Here is a 25,602-nt window from a genome sequence, read left to right as displayed (position 1 = left end):
GGATGAACATTTGCCATCAACCACCACCCTCTGTCTTCTTTCAGCTAGCCAATTTCTGATCCAAAGCTCTAAATCACCTTCAACCCCATACTTCCGTATTTTCTGCAATAGCCTACTGTGGGGAACCTTATCAAACGCCTTACTGAAGTCCATATACACCACATCCACTGCTTTACCCTCATCCACCTGTTTGGTCACCTTCTCGAAAAACTCAATAAGGTTTGTGAGGCACGACCTACCCGTCACAAAAGCGTGCTGACTATCTCTAATGAACTTATTCTTTTCAAGATGATTATAAATCCTGTTTTGCTTCAGTCTTCACTGTAGAGGATATGAGTGACATCCCAGAATTAATAGTAAATCAGGAAATGAAAGGGAGGGAGGAACTCCAGAAAATCAGAATCACCAAGGAAATGGCACTGAGAAAATTGTTGGAGCTGCGGGCTGACAAGTCCCCGGGTCCTGATGGACTTCATCCTCTGGTCTTAAAAGAAGTGGCTAGTGAGATACTTGATGCATTGGTTTTGATTTTCCAAAATTCCCTAGATTCAGGAAAGGTTCCATTAGATTGGAAAATAGCAAATGTAACTCCTTTAATCAATAAGGAAGGGAGACAGGAAATTATTGGCTAATTAGCCTAACATCTGTCTCAGGGAAAATGGTAGAAGCTATTATTAAAGACGTTTATAGCAGGGAACTTAGAAAAGTTCAAAGTAATCAGGCAGAGTCAACAGGTTTTGTGAAAGGGAAATCATTTTTAACCTATTTATTGGAGTTCTTCACAAAGTAATATGTGCTGTGAATAAAGAGGAACCGGCAGGTGTACTGTACTTAGATTTCCAGAATACATTTGATATGGTGCCACATCAAAGGTTATTGCAGAAAATAAAAGCTGATGGTGTAGGGGTAACATATTGGCATGGATAGGAGATTGGCTAGCTAACAGGAAACAGAGGGTATGCATAAATAGGTCATTTTCTGGTTGTCAAGATGTAATGAGTGGTGTGGTGCAGGGGTCTGTGCTGGGACCGCAACTTTTTACATTTTATATAAATGACTTGAATGAAGGGACTGAAGGTATGGTAGCTAAATTTGCTGATGACACAAAGATAGGTAGGAAAGTAAGTTGTGAAGAGGACATAAGGGGGCTACAAAGGGATCTTCTTTCTTTGGCCTCCTTGTCTCGAGAGACAATGGGTAAGCGCCTGGAGGTGGTCAGTGGTTTGTGAAGCAGCACCTGGAGTGGCTATAAAGTCCAATTCTAGAGTGACAGACTCTTCCACAGGCGCTGCAGATAAAATTGGTTGCCGGGGCTGTTACACAGTTGGCTCTCTCCTTGCGCTTCTGTCTTTTTACCTGTCAACTGCTAAGTCTCTTTGACTCGCCACACTTTAGCCCTGCCTTTATGGCTGTCCGCCAGCTCTGGTGATCTCTGGCAACTGACTCCCACGACTTGTGATCAATGTCACAGGACTTCATGTCGCGTTTGCAGACGTCTTTAAAGCAGAGACGTGGACGGCTGGTGGGTCTGATACTAGTGACGAGCTCGCTCTACAATGCGTCCTTGGGGATCCTGCCATCTTCCATGTGGCTCACATGGCCAAGCCATCTCAAGTGCCGCTGGCTCAGTAGGGTGTATGTGCTGAGGATGTTGGCCGCCTCGAAGACGTCTGTGTTGGAGATACGGTCCTGCCACCTGATGCCAAGGAATCTCCGAAGGTAGCGAAGATGGAATGAATTGAGACGTCGCTCTTGGCTGACATACATTGTCCAGGCCTCGCTGCCGTAGAGCAAGGTACTGAGGACACAGGCTTGATACACTCGGACTTTTGGGTTCCGTGTCAGTGTGCCATTTTCACACACTCTCTTGGCCAGTCTGAACATAGCGGTGGAAGCCTTTCCCATGCGCTTGTTGATTTCTGCATCGAGAGACAGGTTATAGTTGAGCCTAGGTAGGTGAACTCATGACCCATTTCCAGAGCGTGGTCGCCGATATTGATGGATGGAGCATTTCTGATGTCCTGTCCCATGATGTTTGTTTCCTTGAGGCTGATGGTTAGGCCAAATTCATTGCAGGCAGCATCTGTCCTGTCGATGAGTCTCTGCAGACACTCTTCAGTGTGAGATGTTAATGCAGCATTGTCAGCAAAGAGGAGTTCCCTGATGAGGACTTTCCGTACTTTGGTCTTCGCTCTTAGATGGGCAAGGTTGAACAACCTGCCATTTGATCTTGTGTGGAGGAAAATTCCTTCTTCTGAAGACTTGAACGCATGTGAGAGCAGCAGGGAGAAGATGATCCCAAACAGTGTAGGTGCGAGAAGACAGTCCGGTTTCACACCATTCAGGATAGGAAAGGGGTCTGATGAGGCGCCGCTATGTTGAATTGTGCCTTTCATATTGTCATGGAATGAGGTGATGATACTTAGTAGCTTTGGTGGACATCCGATCTTTGCTAGTAGTCTGAAGAGACCATGTCTGCTGACGAGGTCAAGGACTTTGGTGAGTTCAATGAAAGCAACATAGAGGGGCATCTGTTGTTCTCAGCATTTCTCCTGTAGATGGTGAAAGGAGAACAGCATGTCAATGGTGGATCTCTCTGCTCAAAAGCCACACTGTGCCTCAGGGTAGACACGCTCAGCCAGCTTCTGGAGCCTGTTTAAAGCGACTCGAGTGAAGACTTTCCCCACTATGCTGAGCAGGGAGATTCCACGGTAGTTGTTGCAGTCACCGCAGTCACCCTTGTTCTTATAGAGGGTGATGATATTGGCATCGCGCATGTCCTGTGGTACTGCTCCCTCATCCCAGCACAGGGAAAGCAGTTCGTAGAGTGCTGAAAGTATAGCAGGCTTGGCACTGTTGATTATTTCAGGGGTAATGCCGTCCTTCCCAGGGGCTTTTCCACTGGCTAGAGAATCAATGACATTACTGAGTACCGATTTTGTTGACTGTTCATCCAGCTCATCCATGACTGGCAGAGACTGGGCTGCATTGAGGGTGGTCTTTGACAACATTCTCCCTGGAGTACAGTTCTAGGTAGTGCTGCACCCAGCGGTCCATTTGCTTGTGTAGGTCAGTGATTGCGTTCCCTGATTTAGACTTGAGGTGGGGGGGAGGTGATCTTGATAGTTGGCCCAAAAACCCTCTTAATGCCATCATACATTTCTCTGATGTTTCTGGTGTCGGAGGCCAGCTGAATACGACTGCATAGGTGTTGCCAGTAGTCATTTGCGCAGCACCTGGCTGTCCTTTGCGCAGCGCTTTTGGCTACGTTAAGTGCGACAGACGTTAACTCGCTGGGGGCTTTCTTGTAGTTCAACAGTGCAATGCACTTAGCGGCTATGACAGATTCCAGCTGTTCAAAGTGAGCTTGAAACCAATCTGCGTTCTGCTTCACATGTTTGCCATAGGTGGTCATTGCTGAGTCATAAATGGCGCCTCTGATGTAGTCTCTGCATCCCCTGTAGGAGTATTTTGAAGGGCGTTTTCAAGTGAATTTAGAAACTTATGTAACAGCTGTGGATACGAAATTCTGCTAGTGTTGATGTGCGGCGGCCCTTCTGCTTGGAGTGATGTAGCTTCTTTGGTTTGAGTCTAACTTTGCACACCAGGGAGTGGTCGGTGTTGCAGTCTGCACTGTTCAAGCTGCGTGTCATTCGAACGGTGTTTAAAGAGGCTCGCCTTGTGACGATGAGGTCCAGCTGGTGCCAACGACGTGATCTTGGGTGCCTCCAAGAAATCTGGTGACAGGGTTTAGTGTGAAAGAATGAGTTGGTGATGGAGAGGTTATGATAGGTACACAACTCAAGCAGTCTCTGTCCATTCTCATTCATCCTTCCAATGCCATAGCGCCCAAGGCAGGAGGGCCATGAGTCATGGTCGGCCCCAACTCTGGTATTAAAGTCCCCCAGCAGGAACAGATGTTCGGTATTGGGGATGCTACTAATGATATTATGGAGTTCCTTGTAGAACTGTTCTTTAACTTCAGGTGGGGAGAAGAGTGTTGGAGCATAGATGCTGAGTCGGTGTACTGGACCAGAGGCAGTGAGCAGTCGGATGGACAGTATGCGTTCCGAGCCATTTGAAGGTGGCTCTGTCATACTGAGCAAGGAGTTTCTGATGGCGAAGCCCACTCCATGCTGTCTTGGTTCTTCAGGATCCCCACCCTGCCAGAAGAAGGTGTAGTCTCTCTCTCTTAGAGATCCGTTCGCAGGGAGGTGTGTCTCCTGAAGTGCTGCAATATCCATATTGAGTCTACTGAGCTCGTTGTTAATGATGGCGGGAGCGGGGTGCCAGGGTGAAGCTGGGAAGGAGTATCTAGGAGCTTGGGAGCTCCGGCCTCTATGAGCGGCTGAGCCTTCGCCCGATGGCTCAGGAGAAGATGGAACTGGAGCTCCTGGTGCTGCTGGCTCCGAGCGATGGATCTCTGCAGGCTGCCGCAGCCAACAGCGCGCCCATGATAACACTCAGGTTTTTCAGCCAGATGCCCGATTTCTGGAATTCACCCAGCCAGGCTGAGGCCCGCTCTTTACCTTGTGGATCTGGATGATGGTACAAAGCTTGAACAGCTTAATAAACTGAATCTAAACTGACTTCCCCTTCCATCCTGCGACCTCCTCGGCTCCCCCTCTCCGTCCGCCGTCGAAGAGACAATCCTGCTACAAAGGGATATAGATAGGTTAAGTGAGTGGGAAAAGATCTGATAAATGGAGTATAATGTCGGAAAATGTGAAATTGTCCATTTTGGCAGGAAGAATAAAAAAGCATATTATCTAAATGATGAGAGGATGCAGAGGGAACTGGGTGTCCTCGTGCATGAATCACAAAAGGTTAGTATGCAGGTACAGTGAGTAATTAGGAAAGCTAATAGAATGTTATCATTTATTGCGAGGGGAATTGAATACAAATAATGGTCGAAGCCTGTGACCAGTGGTGTACCATAGGGACCGGTGCTGGGACCCTTGCTGTTTGTATTGTACATTAATGATTTAGACGTGAATATATGAGGTATGATAAGTAAGTTCGCGGAAGGCCCCAAAAGTTGGTGGTGTTGTAAGTAGTGAGGAGGAAAGCCTTAGATTACTGGGAGATATAGATGGGCTGGTAAGATGGGCGGAGCAGTGGCAGATGGAATTTAAGCCTGAAAAGTGAGGTAATGCATTTTGGGAGGACTAACAAGACAAGGGAATATACAATGGATGGTAGGACCCTAGGAAGTACAGAAGGTCAGAAGGACCTTGGTGTACTTGTCCATAGATCACTGAAGGCAGCAGCACAGGTAGATAAGGTGGTTAGAAAGGCATATGGTAGATAAGGTGGTTAGAAAGGCATACTTGCCTTTATTAGCCGAGACATAGTATATAAGAGCCAGGGAGGTTATGATGGAGCTATATAAAATGCTAGTAAGGCCACAGCTGGAGTACTGTACAGTTCTGGTCACCTCACTATAGCAAGGATGTGATTGCACTGGAGAGGGTGCAGATGAGATTCACCAGGATGTTACCTGGGCTGGAGCATTTCAGCTATAAAGAGAGACTGAAAAGTCTAGAGTTGTATTCCTTGGAGCAGAGAAGGCTGAGGGGGGACATAATTGAGGTGTACAAGATTATGAGGGGCATTGATAGGTTATATAGGAAGCAACTTTTTCCCTTAGCGAAGGTGTCACGAACCAGGGGGCATAGATTTAGGGTAAGGGGCAGGAGGTTTAGGGGGGGATTTGAGGAAAAATGTTTTCACCCAGAAGTTGGTTGGAATCTGGAACGCACTGCCTGAAGAGGTGGTGGAGGTGGGAACCCTCACAACATTTAAGAAGTATTTGGATGAGCACTTGAAACGCCATAGCATACACGGTTACGGGCCAAGTGCAGGAATGTGGGATTAGAATAGTTGGGTGCTGGATGGCCGGTGCAGAACACGATGGGCCGAAGGGCCTGTTTCTGTGCTGTGTGACTCTATAAATATAGGGAGGTTATGCTTCAGTTATACAGGGCATTGGTGAGACCATATCTGGATACTGTGTACTGTATTGGTCTCCTTATTTAAGGAAGGATATAAATGCGTTGGAGGCAGTTCAGAGAATGTTTACGAGACCAGTACCTGGAATGGGTTGGTTGTCTTATGAGGAAAGGTTGGACAGGCTAGGCTCGTATCCGCTGGAAATTAAAAGAGTAAGAGGCGACTTGATTGAAACATATAAGATCCTGCGGGGTCTTGACATGGTGGATGTGGAAAGGACGTTTCCCCTTGTGGTAGAATCTAGAACTAAAGGGTCGCCCATTTAAAACAGATTAGGAGAAATTTTTTCTCTCAGGCTCGTGAATCTTTGGAACTCTTCCTCAAAAGGCAGTAGGAGCTGAGTCTTCTAATATTTTTTAGGCAGAGATAGATAGATAGATTCTTGATAGCAAGGGGGTGAAAGGTTATCGGGGTTAGGCAAGAATATGGAGCCGAGGTTACAATCAGATCAGCCATGATCTTATTGAATGGCACAGCAGGCTTGAGGGACCGAGTGGCCTACTCCTGCTCCTAATCCGGATGTTCATATGATGGGAGATTGGAGAGAAACTAGAGAACGATGCAAGTTCAGGACTAGGGTAGGGGGAACCTTTCGAGAAAGTTGGATCCAGTGGGCTAGGGGAAAGGAGGGAAGTAGTAGAGGTAGGTGATCAGTGGTCTCAGTCTTAGTGACAAAGAAGTCTATGAGCTCCTCACATTTGTTGGAGGTGAGGGTGGATGAAACAGAAAGAGGGGTTAAAGAAGACGGTTTGCAGTAGAGAAAAGAAGCTGGGAATTATCATGCATTCCAGGATGATCCTGGAACAGTGAGGGGTTTTACCAGATGAAAGCAAGTGCTTTGTGTGGTTCAACTAGATCTGTCAATGAATGATCAAAATAGTTGGTCCATCATATCTGTTCAAGTCTGTATCCCTTGGAAATGAGAGGGTAGAGAATAGGGGTGTACCAGGGGAACAGCCAGGATGAGAGAGAGTAATGGTTTTATTAGGGACTAGAGCATCAAAGGTGGAGGTGAGGGTACATTTTGAGCAATTCAGAAGCTGCAGAAATGTTATGAATGGAGGGCCAAAGGCTAAACAGTTTGGATTTTGAAGTGTGTGAATTGGTTTTTTTTCCCCCAGGGTTGGATACAGAAGGAGGTAGAACTTGGAGTTGGAAGAGAGATGTGCGTGGAGAGTGATAGAAGAAAGTTTTTTGAGGGGGTGACTAGGATGATTGATGGGGGAAGGACAGTGGATGTTGTCTACATGGACTTGGGTAGAGCCTTTGACGAGGACACTCTTGCAGACTGATACAAAAGGTGAAGTCTCACGGGATCAGAGGTGAGCTGGCAGGATGGATACAGAACTTGCTCAGTCATAGAAGGCAGAGGGTACCGGAGGGGTGCTTTTCTGAGTGGGGGGCTGTAACTGGTGGTGGTCCGCAGGGATTAGTGCTGGGACCATTGCTGTTTGTAGTATATATAAATGATTTGGAGGAAAATGTGGCTGGTCTGATCGGTGAGTTTGCAAACGACACAAAGGTTGGTGGAGTTGCGGATAGTGATGAGGATTGTCAGAGGATACAGCAGGATATAGATCGGTTGGAGACGTGGGCGGAGAAATGGCGGATGGAGTTTAGTCCGGACAAATGTGAGCTAATGCATTTTCGAAGGTCTAATGCAGGTGGGAGGTATACAGTAAGTGGCAGAACCCTTAGGAGTATTGACAGGCAGAGAGATCTGGACGTATAGGTCCACAAATCACTGAAAGTGGCAACGCAGGTGGATAAGGTAGTCAAGAAGGCATACGGCATGCTTGCCTTCATCGGTCGGGGCATAGAGTAAAAAAATTGGCAAGTCATGCTGCAGCTGTACAGAACCTTAGTTGGGCTGCACTTGGAGTGTTGCGTACAGTTCTGGTCGCCACACTACCAGAAGGCTGTGGAGGCTTTGGAGAGGGGACAGAAGAGGTTTACCAGGATGTTGCCTGGTCTGGAGGGTATTAGCTATGAGGAGAGGTTGGATAAACTCTGATTGTTTTCACTGGAATGACGGAGGTGGAGGGGTGACATGATAGAGGTTTACAAAGTTATAAGCGGCATGGACAGAGTGGATAGTTAGAAGCTTTTTCCCAGGGTGGAAGAGTCCGTTACTAGGGGACATAGGTTTAAGGTGCGAGGGACAAGGTTTGGAGGGGATGTGTGAGGCAAGTTTTTTTTTTTACAGTGGGTGGTGAGTGCCTGGAACTTGCTGCCGGGGGAGGTGGTGGAAGCAGGTACGATAGCGACGTTTAAGAGGCATCTTGACAAATACATGAATAGAATGGGAATAGAGGGATACAGACCCTGGAAGTGAAGGAAGTTTTAGTTTAGACAGGCATCATGATCGGCACAGGCATCATGATCGGCGCAGGCTTGGAGGGCCGAATGGCCTGTTCCTGTGCTGTACTGTTCTTTGTTCTTTGAAGTAATCAGAGATGGCCTTAACTGTAATTGACGCAATTAGAGTAGCAAGGCCATGTGAGATGGTGGCCATGAATGTGGGTTGGGGAGTTTACATGGAAGGAGTGATATGGAGGATAAGAAGGCAAATAATTCGGAGGAGAGCAAACATGGTGAGTTGAAACGTCCCCTAGTAACATCACCAGGAATGGGAAGTCACTCAGTGCAGAGGCTGAGGGAGGAAAGCAGTAAAGAAGTGAGAAAGGTTTTATGGTACTTGGACAGTAGAGAACAAAGTTTGAGAAATAGAATGTCATTCTGTTTTAATGACTTATATGCTGATTCTTGTAATGTAGAACATAAGTTTAAAACCGTTCTGCTGAGCAAATAAAATACACATTTGTCACAGGCTATTAGTGAAACAGTTGGATTTTACCAGACTGCTACTTTTTGATTATCTCATGCCAGTCTACAATTTATCACATTCAGTTACCGTCACACATCTGTGTTGCGAGCTTAGTTTCAAAGCTGTTACGTGAGCATGCTGACTCATCAACCAATGGAAATAGTGTAAATTCGCCTACCAGAATATCTAATCACTGTAAACTCCTCTGTCTATCCCTTCTGAACCTTCTCTGCTCCGCTGAACACAGCTCCGTTTTGTTTAATCTCTCCTCATAACTGAAGTCTCTCATCCTAAGGATCATTTCAGTGAATCTCTCAAAGAACAAAGAACAGTACGGCACAGGAACAGGCCATTCGGCCCTCCAAGCCTGCGCTGCTCTTGATGCCTGCCTAAACTAACACCTTCTGCACTTCCGGGGCCCATATCCCTCTATTTCCTTCCTATTCATATATTTGTCAAGATGTCTCTTAAACATCGCTATCGTATCTGCTTCCACCACCTCCCCTGGCAGCAAGTTCCAGGCACTCGCCACCCTCGGTGTAAAAAAAAACTTGTCTCGCACATCCCTCTAAACTTTGCCCCTCGCACCTTAAACCTATGTCCCCTAGTAACTGACTCTTCCACCCTGGGAAAAAGCTTCTGACTATCCACTCTGTCCATGCCGCTCATAACTCCTGCACCTTCTGTACTTCTTTGGTATCCTTCCACAAAACTAAGGCACCAAAATGGGGCATGATATTCTAACTGCAGTCTAACCAATGATTTGTATGGCTTCAGTATTATCTCCCTACTTTTGTACTCACTATGACTTGTATAAACCCAACTTTATCCATTTGCCCTTCTGCTTTTAAATATGATATCGTCCCTCGTGGCAGACTGGTACAAAAGGTGAAGTCACACGGGATCAGAGGTGAGCTGGCAAGATGGATACAAAACTGGCTCGGTCATAGAAGACAGAGGGTAGCAGTGGAAGGGTGCTTTTCTGAATGGAGGAATGTGACTAGTGGTGTTCCGCAGGGATCAGTGCAGGGACCTTTGCTGTTTGTAGTATATATCAATGATTTGGAGGAAAGTGTAGCTGGTCTGATCAGTAAGTTTGCGGACGACACGAAGGTTGGTAGAGTTGCGGATAGTGATGAGGATCGTACTGTTCTTAAATTTTAGCTGTGATTAGTCTGCCCAGTCCACTGACCTCTATTGTCTTGAAATTGCTGACAGTTAATGTACTGCTTACAAAACCACTTTTACTATCTTTGTTTCCTGTTATTCATTGCCACATTCGATAAAGGTTCAGCAGATGGTATAATTGCTTCAGACATAGAATCAGCACAGGCACTGACAGAAGACATAGCTACTTTATCCAATTCAGTCACTGAAGCCAACGGAGTGGCCTCCGTAGACAGAGTTGGTTCTGTTGCCATAGCTAACACTGCAAGTGCATTTGGTTCACTTTTGAGTTTGAGAAGCAAGGATTAGGTGCTGCTAATGGAGCACTTTTTTAAAGAAGAACTTTCATTTTTATAGGACTCCCCAAAGTGCTTTAGATATTGAATTGCTTTTCAGATGTAGGAAACATAGCCGCCAATTTTTGCACAGCAAGATTCCACATAGAGCAGTGCCCAGTTATTCTCTGCTTTAGTGATGTTTGCTTTATTATTTTAGACACTTCAATTAGATCAGCTTCAATCTTTTTAAAATGAATGGAATACTGACTTGATAATTTAACCCTTTGATGCCTGATACCATTCTGGTGAGTCTGCACTAAGGCCAATATATCCTTCCCAAGGTGTCGTGCCCAGATCTGTAATGTTGGAATTTGAATTTGAGCCCCCTTGAGATAAAGACCAACATTCCATTACATGTTTTGTTTACTTTTTGTACAAGCGCACTAGCTTTTAGTAATTTGTGTACAGGGAAAGCTAAATCCGGTGCATTCGTGAGGATGAGAGCTACATGGAAAGCACGTTTATAGATGTGGTCACCCCACAGCTTAAGAGTATGCAGGGAGAGGGGGAATGGGTGAACCACCAGGCTGTCAAAAAGAATCAGGCAGGTAGTGCAGGAGACCCCTGAGTGCATCTCAGGTATTTAGTTCTAAGGAAAGTGATGCTTCACCTGGGGAGTGCAGCCAGAGCCAAGTCCATTGCACCATGGGTGGCTCAGCTGTCCAGGGGGTACAGGGAAGACGGGAAGAGTCATAGTGATAGGTGATTCGATAGTCAGGGGAACAGACTGTGGATGTTTCTGTGGCCGCAGACACGCATCCAGGATTGTGTGTTGCCTTCCTGGTGCCAGGGTCAAGGATGTCACTGAGCGGCTGCAGAGCATCCTGAAGGGGGAAGGTGAACAGCCAGCAGTCGTGGTCCAACATCGGAGCGAACGGCATAGGTAGAAAGAGGGATGTGGGCCTGCAGTTAGAATTTAGGGAGCTAGGTAAGAAATTAGCAAGCAGGTCCTCAAACGTAGTAATCTCCAGATTACTCCGAGTGCCACGTGCAAGTGAGTATAGAAATAGAAGGATAAGACAGAAGAATGCATGGCTGGAAAGATGGTGCAGAAGGGAGGGCTTTCGATTCCTGGGACATTGGGACTGGCTTTGGGGGAGTTGGGACATGTACAGGATGGATGGGTTGCACCTGAACAGAGCTGGGACTGAGTTCCTTGCGGAACATTTTGCTAGTGCTGTTGGGGAGGGTTTAAACTAGTTTGGCAGGGGGATGGGGACCTGATGGTAGACTCGGTTGGGACAAAATCAGAAGTGAAAATGGAAGGCAGAAAATTAATTGATGAGTCTGGAAGACAGAGGAAACAAAGGTTAGAAAATTAAAAAAAAAAAGAGTTAGGCAATGCTCAAAGGTATCTATTTCAATGCAAGGATTATAGCAAATAAAGCAGATGAACTGAGGGCACAGATAGACACATGGCTGTATGATATCATAGCTATTACATGGCTTAAGGAGGGACAGGAAAGGCAGCTCAATGTTCCTGGTTACAGGGTTTTCAGACGTGTTAGGGAGGGGGATAAAAAAGGAGGGGAAGTGGTAATTTTGGTCAAGGAAACTATTGCAGCTCTGAGGAGGGATGATATGTTGGAAAGTTCATCAAATGAGACCATATGGATTGAGCTAAGGAACAAAAAAGGGGCAATCACACTGTTGGGAGTGTACTACAGACCCCCAAACAGTCAGAGGGAGATAGCAGAGCAGATATGTAGGCACATCTCTGAGCAGTGCAAGAACAATAGGGCAGTAATAGGGGATTTTAACTACCCCAATATTAACTGGGATAGTTTTACTGTGAAAGGAATTGAGGGAGCAGAATTCTTGAGGTGCATCCAGTATGTAGCAAGTCCGAGAGAGGGCACAGTTTTAGACTTAGTTTCAGGAAATGAAGATGGGCAGGTGGAAGGAGTGGCAGTGGGAGAGCATTTTGGTGGTAGTTCAGTCAGTTTTAACATAATTATGGAAAAGGACAGAGATAGAACAAGAGTTAGAGTTCTCAATTGGGGCAAGGCCAATTATACTAAACTGAGGAGTGATTTAGTGAAGGTGGACTGGAAGCAGCCATTTGAAGGTAAATCAGTGTCAGAACAGTGGGAGGCATTCAAAGGGGAGTTTCAAAGGGTTCAGAGTAAACATGTTCCCACTAAGAAAAAGGCCAAATCTGGAGTCCATGGATGTCCAGGAGCCTACAGGATAAGGCAGAATAGAAAAGCTTGTGTCCGACACCGACAACTCAATACTACAGAAAGCTGAAAGGAGTATAGATATTGGAGGGGTGAAATCAAAAAGGAAATTAGGAAAGCAAAGAGAGGGCATGAAAGAATATTGGCAAGCAAAATTAAGGTGAACCCAAAGATGTTTTATCAATGCATTAAGAGTAAGAGGACAACTAAGGAGAGAGTAGGGCCCATAAAAGACCAAAAAGGTAGCCCATGTTTAGTGGTGGAAGATTTTGGTATGATTCTGTCTTCACAAAAGAGGGGGACGATGCAGATATTGTAGTTAAGGAAGAGGAGTGTGAAGTATTGGATGTGTTAAACATGGGGAGAGAGGAAGTATTAATGGGATTAGCATCCTTGAAAGTTGAAAAATCACCAAGACCAGATTATATGTACCCTAGGCTGTTAAAAGCAGCAAGCGAGGAAATAGCAGAATGTCTGATCATCATTTTCCAGTCCTCACTGGATACAGGTGCGGTGCTGGAAGATTGGAGAACTGCTAACATTGTACCTCTGTTTAAAAAGGCCAGTCAGTCTAACCTCAGTAGTTGTCAAATTATTGGAATCTATTCTGAGAGACAGGATAAACTGTCACTTAGAAAGGCACAGGTTAATCAAGGATAGTCAGCATGGATTTATTAAGGAAAGATCTTCTTTGACCAACTTGATTGAATTTTTTGAAGAATTAACAATATAGATGAGGGTAGTGCAGTTGATGTGGTCTACATGGATTTTAGCAAGGCTTTTGAGAAGGTCCCATATGGCAGACTAGTTTAAAAAAAAAAAAAATCCAATGGGATTCAGGGAACTGCAGCAAGGTGGATACAAAATTTGCTTAGTGGCAAGAAATAAAGGGTAATTGTTGAAGGATGTTTTAGCAACTGGAGGGCTGTTTCCAGTGGTGTTCTGCAGGGCTGAGTACTGGGTCCCTTGCTTTTTGTGGTATATATTAATGATTTGGACATAAATGTAGGGGGCATAATCAAGAAGTTTGCAGACGACACAAGGATTAGCCATGTGGTGGATCACGAGGAGGATAGCTATAGGCTGCAGGAAGATACTGATGGGCAGAAAAGTGGCAAATGGAATTCAACTTGGAGAAGTGTGAGGTGATACATTTGGGGAGGTCAAACAAGGCAAAGGAATACATGATCAATGGGAACATACTGAGAAGTGTGGAAGAAGTGAGGGACCTTGGAGTGCATGTCTACAGATCCCTGAAGATAGCAGGACAGGCCGATAAACTGGTTAAGAAGTGTTGTGTCCAGGTGAGAAAGAGGTCTAGGGTTCCCTTTCAGCCTTCACCTGGTCTTATAGGGTTTTATTTTTACCACACCATGTTTTTAGCTGCCCCTTGGTGAATCCTTGTTCACCGCTTTCCAATTATAAGGCAAAGAAACCAGCAAATAGCTTTCTCAGGTTTAAAGAAGAAAAGTAAAATTTATTAAACTTAAACTCTAACTCGGTTAACACCTGCGGATACACGATGCATCCAAGCTAGCTTGCGTACGTGATACGCACATGAAGATAGGGACAGAAAGAGCAGAAGAAAAAGAAAGTGGAAAAGTTGGAGGCAATATCTGAATTATTGTTGCGGTTCTTCGAGCTCACTGTAGAATCCTTTATTGTAGGTCGATCATGCTTTTCATTGGGGCCCAGTATTATTCTTAAACTTTGTTCATTGCAGGAGACTTTTCTCTCTTGGGGTTCATGTGTTCAGTGGGTTTTGGAGTTCCGTGAGAAAGAGATGGGAGCAGACAGGAGGTCTTCTTCAGTCCAGGAACATTCTGCTTTCTGCCAGTTCAAACACTACAATTCAGAAAAAAACACAGACTGCCAAGCAGGTTAGTCATGTGACTAACTGGTTTGCCCACATCTGTTTGTGGATTGCAGTGCAGCAGGGGATAGCTCCTTTGTTCCACACACTGGGCTGAATTTTACGCCGCCTCCGCAGGTTGGATGGTGACGTGGGGGCAGTGTAAAATTGAGCGGCAGGCTCTGGGATGCCTAACCGCCCCGCCTCCGCCTCAAGCCAAGTTTACAGCATCAGGCAGGGGGTGGAAAACGGCCCGCCCACCCGAGGCCAATCAAGGCCCTTGTGACCACTTAACAGCCCTCGCCCGCCTCCACGGGTATTTTGCCCATGGTAAGCGGGCATGCTAGGGACGTGAAAGGCTGCCCAGCGATAGCTGCCGGCCTTTCCCTGCCCCTGGGGGTGCCATGGCTGTCGGGCACAGGGTGCCCGATTGATGGCTGCCCCCGCCTCCTAATCCACCCCCAGGCCCCAAGATGCCCCCTCCTCCCACCCCCCCCCCCCCCCCCCCCACCCCGCCCCCACCTCCTAAACGACCACTCCAAACTCACCAAGGAAGGCCCGATCCCCCTGGTGCCTGGTGAGGCATGCCCCTACTTACCTTCCCACCTAGATCCATGGCATCGGCTGGGCTGCAGTCCCAGCGGTGGCCACTGCTCCCGGTGGTGCTGCTGGGACTAACAGCAGCTATGTCACTGATTAGCTGGCAGCTCACTGAGGCCGGGACCTCCTCCCTCAAGCGGGTGGAAGTCCTGCCTCGGGACAATTAAAGCCCAGGGACCCGTAAAATGCGGGACGGATCCCCGGGCTAGGCGGAAGTGCTTTCCCTTCCGGCTAAGGTAAAATCCAGCCCACTGTCTGTTAATATGCAAAAATGTCTTTCAAGCCAGGGGCCTGGCAACCCCTTGTCACAGGCCTTCTCTTCTTCCCAGCAACAATTTGGAATTTATTATCCAAGTGGCAAAATTAATGTGCCTTATTCTTGGCAGGTTGGAGCCTGCATGACAGAAGGCATTTGGAATCCTCTCTCTTATTAGCTGTGGTATAAAATATAAGAGCAGGGATGTTATGCTGGAACTGTATAACTCATTGGTTAGGCCACAACTTGAGTACTGTGTGCAGTTGTGGTCACTTCATTACAGAAAGGATATAATTGCATGAGAGAGGGGACAGAGGATGTTGCCGAGACTGGACAAATGCAGCTATGATGAAAGATTGGATAGTCTGGGGTTGTTCTCCTTGGAACAGAGAAGGCTGAGGGGAGACCTGATTGAAATGTACAAAGCTTTGAGGGACCTGGATAGAGTGGAGGTGAAGGGTCTATTCACCTTAGCAGAGAGTGATGAGGGGGCATAGATTTAAAGAGATTGGTAGAAAAATTAGAGATGAGATGAATAAAAACCTTTTCACCCAGACGGTGGTGGGGGTCTGGAACTCACTACCTGAAAGGGTAGTTGAGGCAGAAACCCTCAACTCATTCAAAGGAGTCTGGATATGCACCTCAAGTGCTGTTATCTGCAGGGCCACGGAGCAAATGCTGGAATGTGGGATTAGAATAGGTGGATCATTTTTCGGCCGGCACAGACACGATGGGCCAAATGGCCTCTTTCTGTACCTTGAATTTTCTATGATTCCAGTCCCCCCAGTGTCCGCCAGTTGTAGAAGGTCTGAAGCATGCTGGTGGGCACTGCCTCTTCCCTCTCCAGGGGCACCCAGGCGTGGACTCAGCCGTGGAAGAGAGGCAGGTAGTTGGACTGAGTGACACCCCCTTGGATGCCTGCTGACTGGACCTGTTGATGGCCACCTTGGCCAGGCCCATGAGCAATCCCACGAGGAGGTCGTCCAACCTGCCTACTTCGCTCCACACCAGATGGCCAAAGATCAGCATCTGCAAACTTACTAATCATGCCCCCTACATTCACATCCAAGTAATTAATATATATGACAAACAACAGAGGGCCCTGCGGCGCACCACTAGTCACCGGCCTCCAATCTGAAAAACAACCCTTCGCTACCACCCTCTACCTTCTATCACCAAGCCAATTTTGTATCCAATTTGCTGGTTCACCCTGGATCCCATGTGTTCGAACCTTCTGGACCAGCCTACCATGTGGGACCTTGTCAAAGGCCTTACTAAAATCCATGTAGACAACGTCCATCGCCCTGCCCTCTCAATCCTCTTGGTCACCTCCTCGCAAAACTCCATCAAATTCGTGAGACATGATTTCCCACACACAAAGCCATGCTGGCTATCCCTACACAGACCTTGACTTTCCAGACGCATATAAATCCTGTCTCTCAGAATTCCTTCCAATAACTTTCCCACCACTGATGTCAGGCCTGTAGTTCCCTGGCTTATCCCTACTGCCCTTCTTAAATAAAGGCACAACATTAGCTATCCTCCAGTCTTCCGGTACCTGACCTGTGGCTAACGATGATACAAAAATATCTGCCAGGGCCCCAGCAATCTCCTCCCTTGCTTCCCATAGCATCCGAGGATACACCTGGTCAGGCCTTGGGGATTTATCCACCTTAATGCGCTTCAAAACCTCCAACACCTCCTCCTTTGTAATGTTGATATGCTCCAGGATATCGCTGTTCCCTCCCTTGAACTCACTAGCTTCCATGACCTTCTCCATGGTAAATACAGACGGGAAGTATTCATTTAAGATCTCGCCCACTTCCCGTGGCTCCGCACATAGATTGCCACACTGATCCATAAGGGGACCTACTCTTTCCCTAGCTACCTTTTTACTCTTAATATACTTATAGAATCTTTTAGGATTCTCCTTCATCTTATCTGTCAGGGAAATCTCATGTCCCCTTTGCGCCCTCCTAATTTCCTTCTTAAGTGTAGTCCAACATCCCCAATACTCCCCGAGGGACTCACTTGATCCCAGCTGCCTATCCGTGACACATGCCTCCTGTTTTGGCCTGACCAGACCCTCAATATCCCTCAACAATCAAGGTTCCCTAAACTTGCCAGCCTTGCCCTTCCATGTAACAGGAACATGCCAGCCCTGAACTCTTCCTGTCTCACTTTTAAAAGCCTCCCACTTGCCAGACGTTCCTTTACCTGTAAACAGCCTCTCCCATTCAACTTTTGATAGTTCCTGTCTGATGCCATCGAAATTAGCCTTCCCCCAATTTCGGACTTCAACCTGAGGACCAGTCCTATCCTTTGCCATAACTATCTTGAAGCTAATAGAGTTATGGTCACTGGTCCCAAAGTGCTCCCCCACTGACACATCAACCACCTACCCATCCTCATTTCCTAAGAGGAGGTTGAGTGTAGCCCCTTCTCTAGTAGGGCCATCCACATACTGCTTCAGAGAACTCCAATAAATTGGTTAAACATCATTTCCCTTTCACAAAACCATGTTGACTCTGCCTGATTACCTTGAATTTTTCTAAATGCCCTGCTCTAATGTCTTTAATAATAGCTTCTAACATTTTCCCTAAGACAGATGTTAAGCTAACTGGCCTATAGTTTCCTGCTTTCTGTCTCCCTCCCTTTTTGAATAAACATTGTCTATTTTTCAATCTAATGGAACCTTCCCCAAATCTAGGGAATTTTGGAAAATTAAAACCAACATATCAAATATCTCACTAGCCACTTCTTTTAGGATGAAGTTCCTCAGGACTCAGGGACTTGTCACAAGTTGCAGCACCAACAATTTTCTCAGTACCACTTTCCTGGTGATTATAGTTTTCATGAGTTCCCCCCTTCCTTCCATTTCCTGACTTAACAGCTATTTCTGGGATGTTACTTAATAGTGAAGACTGTTGCAAAATACCTGTTCAGTTCATCTGCAATCTCCTTATTTTCCATTATTAATTCCCCAGACTCACTTTCTATAGGGCCAACGCTCGCTTTGTCAACTCTGTTCTTTTTAAAATATTAATAGAAACTCTTACTATCTTTCTCTTTATATTTCTAGCTAGCTTTCTCTCGTACTCTAATTTTTCCCTCCTTATTAATCTTTACAAACCTTTGCGGTTTTTTAAATACTGTTCAATCTTCTGACCCATCACCCATCTTTGTGCAGTTATATGCTTTCTCTTTAAGTTTGATACTATTGTTAACTTTTTTTAGTTCACCACGGATGGTGGGTCCCACCCTTGGAATTTTTCTTTCTTGTTGGAATGTATCTAATCTATGTATTCTGAAATATCCCCTTAAATGTCTGCCATTGCATCTCTATTGACCTATCCCTTAACCTACCATGCCAGTTCACTTTAGCTAACTCTGCTGTCATGCCCTCATAATTGCCCTTATTTAAGTTTAAAATACTAGTCTTAGACCCACGCTTCTCTCCCTCAAACTGAATGTAAAATTCAATCATATTATGATCATTGCTGCCCAGGGGTGCCTTCACTATGAGGTCATTAATTAATCCTATCTCGTTGCCCAATACTAGGTCTAGTATAGCATGCTCTCTGGTTGCCTCCAGTATATGGTGTTGTAAAACTATTTCAAAAACATTCTATGAACTCCTCATCTAGGCTACCTTTGCCCATCTGATTTTTCCAGTCTAGATGTAGATTAAAATCCCCCAGGCTTATCGCCGTACCTTTTTGACAAGCTCCCGTTATTTCTTCCTTCATATCTGTCCTACTGTGTGGTTACTGTTAGGGGGGCTATACACCACAGTGACTTCTTGCCTTCATTATTTCTCATCTCTACCCAAACCACTTCTGCATCCTGGTTTCCTGAACTTAGGTTGTCTCTCTCTATTGTGCTAATTCTTTAATTAACAGAGCTTCCCCTTCACCTTTTCCTAGCTTCCTGTCTTTCCTAAATGTTAATTACCCTTCAATATTCAGGTACCAGTCTATGGTATCCGGCAGCCATGTAATGGCTGTCAGATCGTACTTATTTATTTCTATTTGCGCTATCATTTCATCTTATTTGTTTCGAATGCTACGTGCATTCGGATACAGAGCTTTAGTTTTGTCCTTTTATTATTTTTGTAATCTCTAACCTTATCTGCTGATTTACTCTTAGATATGTACGCACTGTCCATTCCTGTCACAGTCTGTTTATCTTTTCCCATGTTGATGCCTTTCTCTCTTACCTTGTCTATACTCTTTAATTTACCAAACCTTCCCAAATTTGATCCCTTGCCCCCACTATTTAGCTTACTTCCCTAGTTATGCGGCTCACTGGAACACTGTTTCCAGCACGGTTCAGGTGTAGACCGTCCCAATGGTACAGCCCCCATTTTCCCCAGTACTGGTGCCAGTGCCCCACAAACCGGAACCCACTTCTACCACAGTAGTTTTTGAACCACGCATTCATTTCTCTAATCTTATTTGCCCTATACCAATTTGCACTGTAGCTTAGGTAATAATCCAGAGATAGAAACATAGAAAATAGGAGTAGGCCATTCGATCCTTCGAGCCTGCTCCGCCATTCAAAAAAGATCATGGCTGATCGTCTAATTTAGTACCCTGTTCCCGCTTTCTCCCCATATCCCTTGATCCCTTTGGCATTAAGAAATATATCTATCTCCTTCTTGAATATATTTAATGACCTAGCTTCAACTGCTTTCTGTGGTAGTTTTAACATAATTATGGAAAAGGACAGAGATAGAACAGGAGTTAGAGTTCTCAATTGGGGCAAGGGAATTTTACTGAACTTGGGAGTGATTTAGCGAAAGTGGACTGGAAACAGCTACTTGAAGGTAAATCAGTGTGAGGCATTCAAGGGGTTCAGAGTAAACATGTTCCCACAAAGAAAAAGGCCAAATCTAGAGCCCCATGGATGTCCAGGAGGCTACAGGATAAGATAAGGCAGAAAAGGAAAGCTTATGTCCGACACCGGGAACGCAATACTCCAGAAAGCTGAGAGGAGTGTAGGAAGTGGAGGGGTGAAATCAAAAAGGAAATTAGGAAAGCAAAGAGAGGGCATGAATGAATATTGGCAAGGAAAGTCAAAGTGAACCCAAAGATGTTTTATCAATACATTAAGAGTAAGAGGATAACTAAGGAGAAAGTAGGGCCCATAAAAGACCAAAAACGTAACCTATGTATCGGGGCTGAAGATGTTGGTATGGCTCTTAATGAATACATTGCGTCTCTCTTCACAAAAGAGGGGGACGATGCAGATATTGTAGTTGAGGAGGAATGTGAAGTATTGGGTGTTATAAACATAGGGAGAGAGGAAGTATTAATGGGATTAGCATCCATGAAAGTTGATAAATCACCAGGGCTGGATGAAATGTACCCAAGGCTGTTAAAAGAAGCAAGAGAGGAAATAGTGGAAGGTCTGACCATCATTTTCCAGTCCTCACTGGATACAGGTGTGGTGCTGGAGGATTGGAGAATTGCTAATGTTGTACCTCTGTTTAAAAAGGGCGCGAAGGATAGACTGAATAATTACAGGCCAGTCAGTCTAACATCAGCAGTGGGCAAATTATTGGAATCTATTCTGAAGGACAGGATAAACTGTCACATAGAAAGGCAGAGGTTAGTCAAGGATAGTCAGCATGGATTTGTTAAGAGAAGATCTTCTTTGACCAACTTGATCGAATTTTTTGAAGAAGTAACCAGGAAGATCGATGATGGTAGTGCAATTGGTGTGATCTACATGGATTTTAGCAAGGCTTTTGACAAGGTCCCACACGGCAGACTTGTTTTTAAAAAAAAATAAAATCCCATGGGATCCAAAGAAATGCAGCAAGGTGGATACAAAATTGGCTCAGTGGCAGGAAACAAAGAGTAATTTTTGATAGGTGTTTTAGCAACTGGAGGGCTGTTTCCAGTGGCGTTCTGCTGGGCTCAGTACTGGGTCCCCTGCTCTTTTGTGGTGTATATTAACGATTTGGACATAAATGTAGGAGGCAAGAACTTTGCAGACGACACAAAGATTGGCTGTGTGGTAGATGGCGAGGAGGATAGCTGTAGGCTGCATGAAGATATTGATGGTCTGGTCAGATGGGCAGAAAAGTGGCAAATGGAATTCACCTGGGGAAGTGTGAGGTGATGCATTTGGGGAGGTCAAACAAGGCAAAGGAATGCATGATTAATGGGAAAATACTGACAGGTGTAGAGGAAGTGAGGGATCTTCGAGTGAATGTCCACAGATCCCTGAAGGTAGCAGGACAGGTCGATAAGGTGGTTAAGTAGATATATGGAATCCTTTCTATTATTAACCGAGGTATAGAATACAAGAGCAGGGAGGTTATGCTAGAACTATATAAATCATTAGTTAGGCCACAACTTGAGTACTGTGTGCAGCTCTGATCACTTCATTACAGAAAGGATGTAATTGCACCAGAGAGGATACAGAGGAGATTTACGAGGATGTTGCCAGGACTGGAAAAATGCAGCTATGAGGAAAGATTGGATAGGCTGGGGTTGTTGTCCTTGGAACAGAGAAGGCTGAGGGGAGATCTGATTGAAATGTACAAAATTTTGAGGGGCCTAGATAGAGTGGAGATGAAGGGTCTATTTACCTTAGCAGAGAGGTCAGTGACGAGGGGGTACAGCTGTAAAGTGATTGGTAGAAAAATTAAAGGGGTGTTGAGGACAAACCTTTTCACCCAGAGGGTGGTGGTGATCTGGAACTCGCTGCCTGAAAGGGTGGTTGAGGAAGAGACCTTTAACTCATTCAAAAGAAGTCTGGATATGCACCTCAAGTGCTGTAATCTGCAGGGCAATGGATCAAATGCTGGAAGGTCGGATTAGAATAGGCGTTTCAATTTTAGACTGGCACAGACATGATAGGCCAAGTGGCCTCTTTCTGTGCCTTAAACATTGTGATTCTATGCGGTGCTTAGTACGGCTCTTGCGACACTGGAACGCCACCTCAGTACTACCCCTCCAAGTGCTAACTCAATCGGACTCGTCCAACAGTGTAGCAATGCTTTAGTGCTGTCCTTCCAGTACTACCTGTCTGAAAATGCAGCGCTCCGAGTTCTGCCCCTCCAACAAGGTGGCTCTCCCTCAGTACTATCCCTCCGACAGGGTGATACTCGCCCAGTAAATCCCCTGCAACAGTGCAGCACTCCCTCAGCCCTGCCCCTCTGCTGGCGCATGCCCTAGTGCTGCCCCTCTAGCTCTGTGTCATTACTGCACTGCTAATAGTCCTCTCCCCTCAGTGCTAGCCTGCAATGTCAGTCTATTCTGTATGTGAGGGCGAGAGGGTGCGACTAGTTGATGATGATAACGTTGATCTGTCCCTGTGTATAATAAACTGCTGAGTAGCTGCTGATGATTTCTTATGCTTTCTCACAGAGAGTTACTGGAGGCAGATGTGCAAGCACAGAAGGAGCATTCACACCCTGCGCACTTTGGGCCCAAGAAGTACTGTCTTCGAGAATGCATGTGTGAAGTGGAAGGGCAGGTTCCCTGCCCAGGTCTGGTGCCTTTACCCAAGGAAATGACTGGGAAATATCGGGCTGCCCTGCGAGCAGGGACTGCTGTGTAAATAAAGCTTTCAGCAAGAATGACTGTGTATTTAATTTCAGAAGGCAGGATCTACTCAGTTTCAACTTGGAGATCAGAGAGAGCCATCATGGATTTGTAAAGGGTAGGACATGCCTGACAAACCTGACTGAATTTTTTGAAGAGGTAACTAAAGTTGTAGGACAGGGGAATGTCGATGGATGTTATTTATATTGACTTCCAGAAGGCATTTGATATCATTCCCCAGAAGAGACTGTTAGCTAAAGTTGAATCTTACGGATTTGAAGGCAACCATATAAAAGGCTCGCTAACAAAGTACCACATAAAAGGCTGGTTAACAAAATGAAATAGGGTTAGTAACCAATTGGATAAAAAAAATTAGCTTGACAGAAAACAGAGAGTCATAGTAAATGATTTGTTTTTCAGACTGGAGCATCATAGATAATTGTGTTCTCCAAGGGTCAGTGCTGGAACCACTTTTTCTTTGCTTTATATAAATGACTTGGATCTTGGAATACAGAGTAGAATCTCAGAATTTGTTGACAAATCCAAACTTGGAGGGGTGGTAAACAGTGAGAATGATATGAACCACCTGCAACAGGACATAGATCGGCTAGCAGAATGGGCAGAGAGGTGAGAGATGGAATTTAATACTGACAAATGTGAGGTGATGCATTTTGGCAGAAGGAATAGGGAGAGGCAATATATACTTAATAGCACAATTCTAAAGAGTGTGCAGGAATAGAGGACCTGGGGGTACATGTGCGTCGGTATTTGAAGATGGCAGGACATATTGAGAGAGTGGTTAGTAAAGCATATGGGTTCTTGGGCTTCATAAATAAAAAGACATTGAGTACGAAAGCAGAGAAGTTATGCTGAACCTTTATTGAGCTCTGATTAGGCCCCAACTTGTCCCCATAATCCTGCACATTTTTCCTTTTCAGATAACAGTCTAATTCCCCCTTGAATGCCTCGTTTGAACTGGCCTGCACCACACACTCAGGCAGTGCATGAAATTGTGATAGGGAGATTGGGATGGAGAAAGAAATAGAGATAGAACCAGAGCAAGAAATTTAAGTAGAGAAAATAGAGAGACAGAGCAAGAAATAGCGATGGAGAAATAGCAAACGAAAGAGCAAATAATTGCGACAAAGGGTCTTTGAGGATGTAAAAACCAGGCGGATAAAGGGGATCCAGTAAATGTATTGTATTTGGACTTCCAAAAGGCATTCAATAATATGTCACATAAAAGAGTACTGCACAAGAGCTCATGGTGTTGGGCGGGGAGGGGAAGTGGTGTAACATAGTAGGGGTAGAGGATTGGCTCATTAACAGGAAACAGAGGGTCGGAATAAATTGGGCATTTTCAGGTTGACCACCTATAACTAGTGGAGTACCACAGGAATCAGTGGTGGGGCCTCACCTATTTACGATCTATATGAGTGACTTGGATGAAAGGACCAAGTGTTATGCTTATCGGAGGTACGATGATACAACATTCACAGAGAACTCTGAAGAGTTATGTTGAAACAGACTTTGTCTTTAAAAAAACTTAACTTTTACTTTTAAAAAGTGCACTATGGTCCAAAATGGCTGTTGAAGAAAAAGGTATTAATTTCTTGTATATTCAAATAGTCTGACCAAGGATAATTCTTCAGAGCCAAAAAGTAATAATGAAACCTATCTCTCACCTACCATAGAAACATTCCAGAATTGAATGTTGTCTTCTAAACAAAGGTGGTGTGAAGTAGCCACGTCCTGGGTCATTGTGCAGTCACCATGGGAAAGAAACCAGAATGTTGCCGAACAGGAGGTGAGAAGTGACAGTTTTATGTTTTATAAAAAAGACAGAGAGAGAGAGGGAGAGACTGACCCAGAAGGTGAAGCTACTTGTAACTGCTGCCATTCCAGAAAGCACATGTCCTGCTGGAAAAAGTCGGACACCTGCATCACACAGCAGAGAGAGAGCTATAAGTGACCCACCATCTTTGACACAACCTTCAATCAAGAGAGAAATCTACAAACATCACATGCCTGCAACCCTCTATAACTCAAGTCTCCCCCTGCCCCTTCACGCGCCTGCGAAAACCCACCTACACCTCCACCAGTTTCTCGTGTGTGCGAGAAAATGTGAGTGAAGGCGGTTGCAACAAGTTCGGGATAAGGTGTATTGATAAACAATTGACTTTCTGTTTTTAAAAACCTACAAGAAAACCTGTCTCTGCCTGTGTATTTGAAAAATAAAACACAAAGGGGCTAAATTCCTAATACAAATACACTTGCTGTGGTCCGGTGGGGATTTGAACAGAGGGAACCACTCATGTCACACCACGTGGCCGTAACGAATTGGGGGCTCAAAGCAAGTATCTGAACCACCAGACAAATGAAAGATTTGGAAAACAGGAGGAAAATTTAACTCTAAAATTGTGAAAAAATAAACAAACAGGTTTTCTTGTATTCATCTGTTTTTTTTTCGCTATGGTGCTGGAAACAAAAGAGATGACCACATTTAATGCGAAGGAGTTTGTTCAGCAGGGAGAGATATCCCATGTTAAGTTAAATAAATTAAGTGTTGAAGATTTAAAAAGGTTTGCTACTGAGGTAGGAATCACTTTCAGACAAAAAGCAAAGAAAGCTGAACTGATGAAAAGTCTAGCCAACCATTTTAAACCTACCCCTGAGCTAGATGATGACAGCATGGAATCAGAGTCTGAAAGGATAGCTCTAGCTGGAATTCAGTTCAAAAGGGAAGAGATGCAATTTCAGAAAGAAAAACAGGAAAGGGAGATGCACAGAGGAAGCGCCAAGAAGGTTTGA

The 25,602-nt window shown here is 45.2% G+C and overlaps 1 protein-coding gene across 1 annotated transcript in view; it reads left to right on the top strand.

The window, feature by feature from the left end:
* The window catches only part of mrps25 (mitochondrial ribosomal protein S25), a 49,077-nt gene extending 26,251 nt beyond the window's left edge, over window positions 1-22,826 (top strand). The window contains exon 4 of the mRNA XM_068052289.1: window positions 22,615-22,826. Coding sequence (XP_067908390.1) covers window positions 22,615-22,807 — 193 coding nt within the window. The 3' untranslated portion in view covers window positions 22,808-22,826. The remainder of the gene's footprint in view (window positions 1-22,614) is intronic.
* Window positions 22,827-25,602: the final 2,776 nt, after the last annotated feature.

This window comes from Heterodontus francisci, chromosome 19, assembly GCF_036365525.1.
Source record: "Heterodontus francisci isolate sHetFra1 chromosome 19, sHetFra1.hap1, whole genome shotgun sequence".
In the NCBI taxonomy this organism is placed as follows: Eukaryota; Metazoa; Chordata; class Chondrichthyes; order Heterodontiformes; family Heterodontidae; genus Heterodontus; species Heterodontus francisci.
The sequence above is the reverse complement of the archived record's forward strand: the minus strand, read 5'-3'. Positions and strand labels throughout refer to the sequence as shown.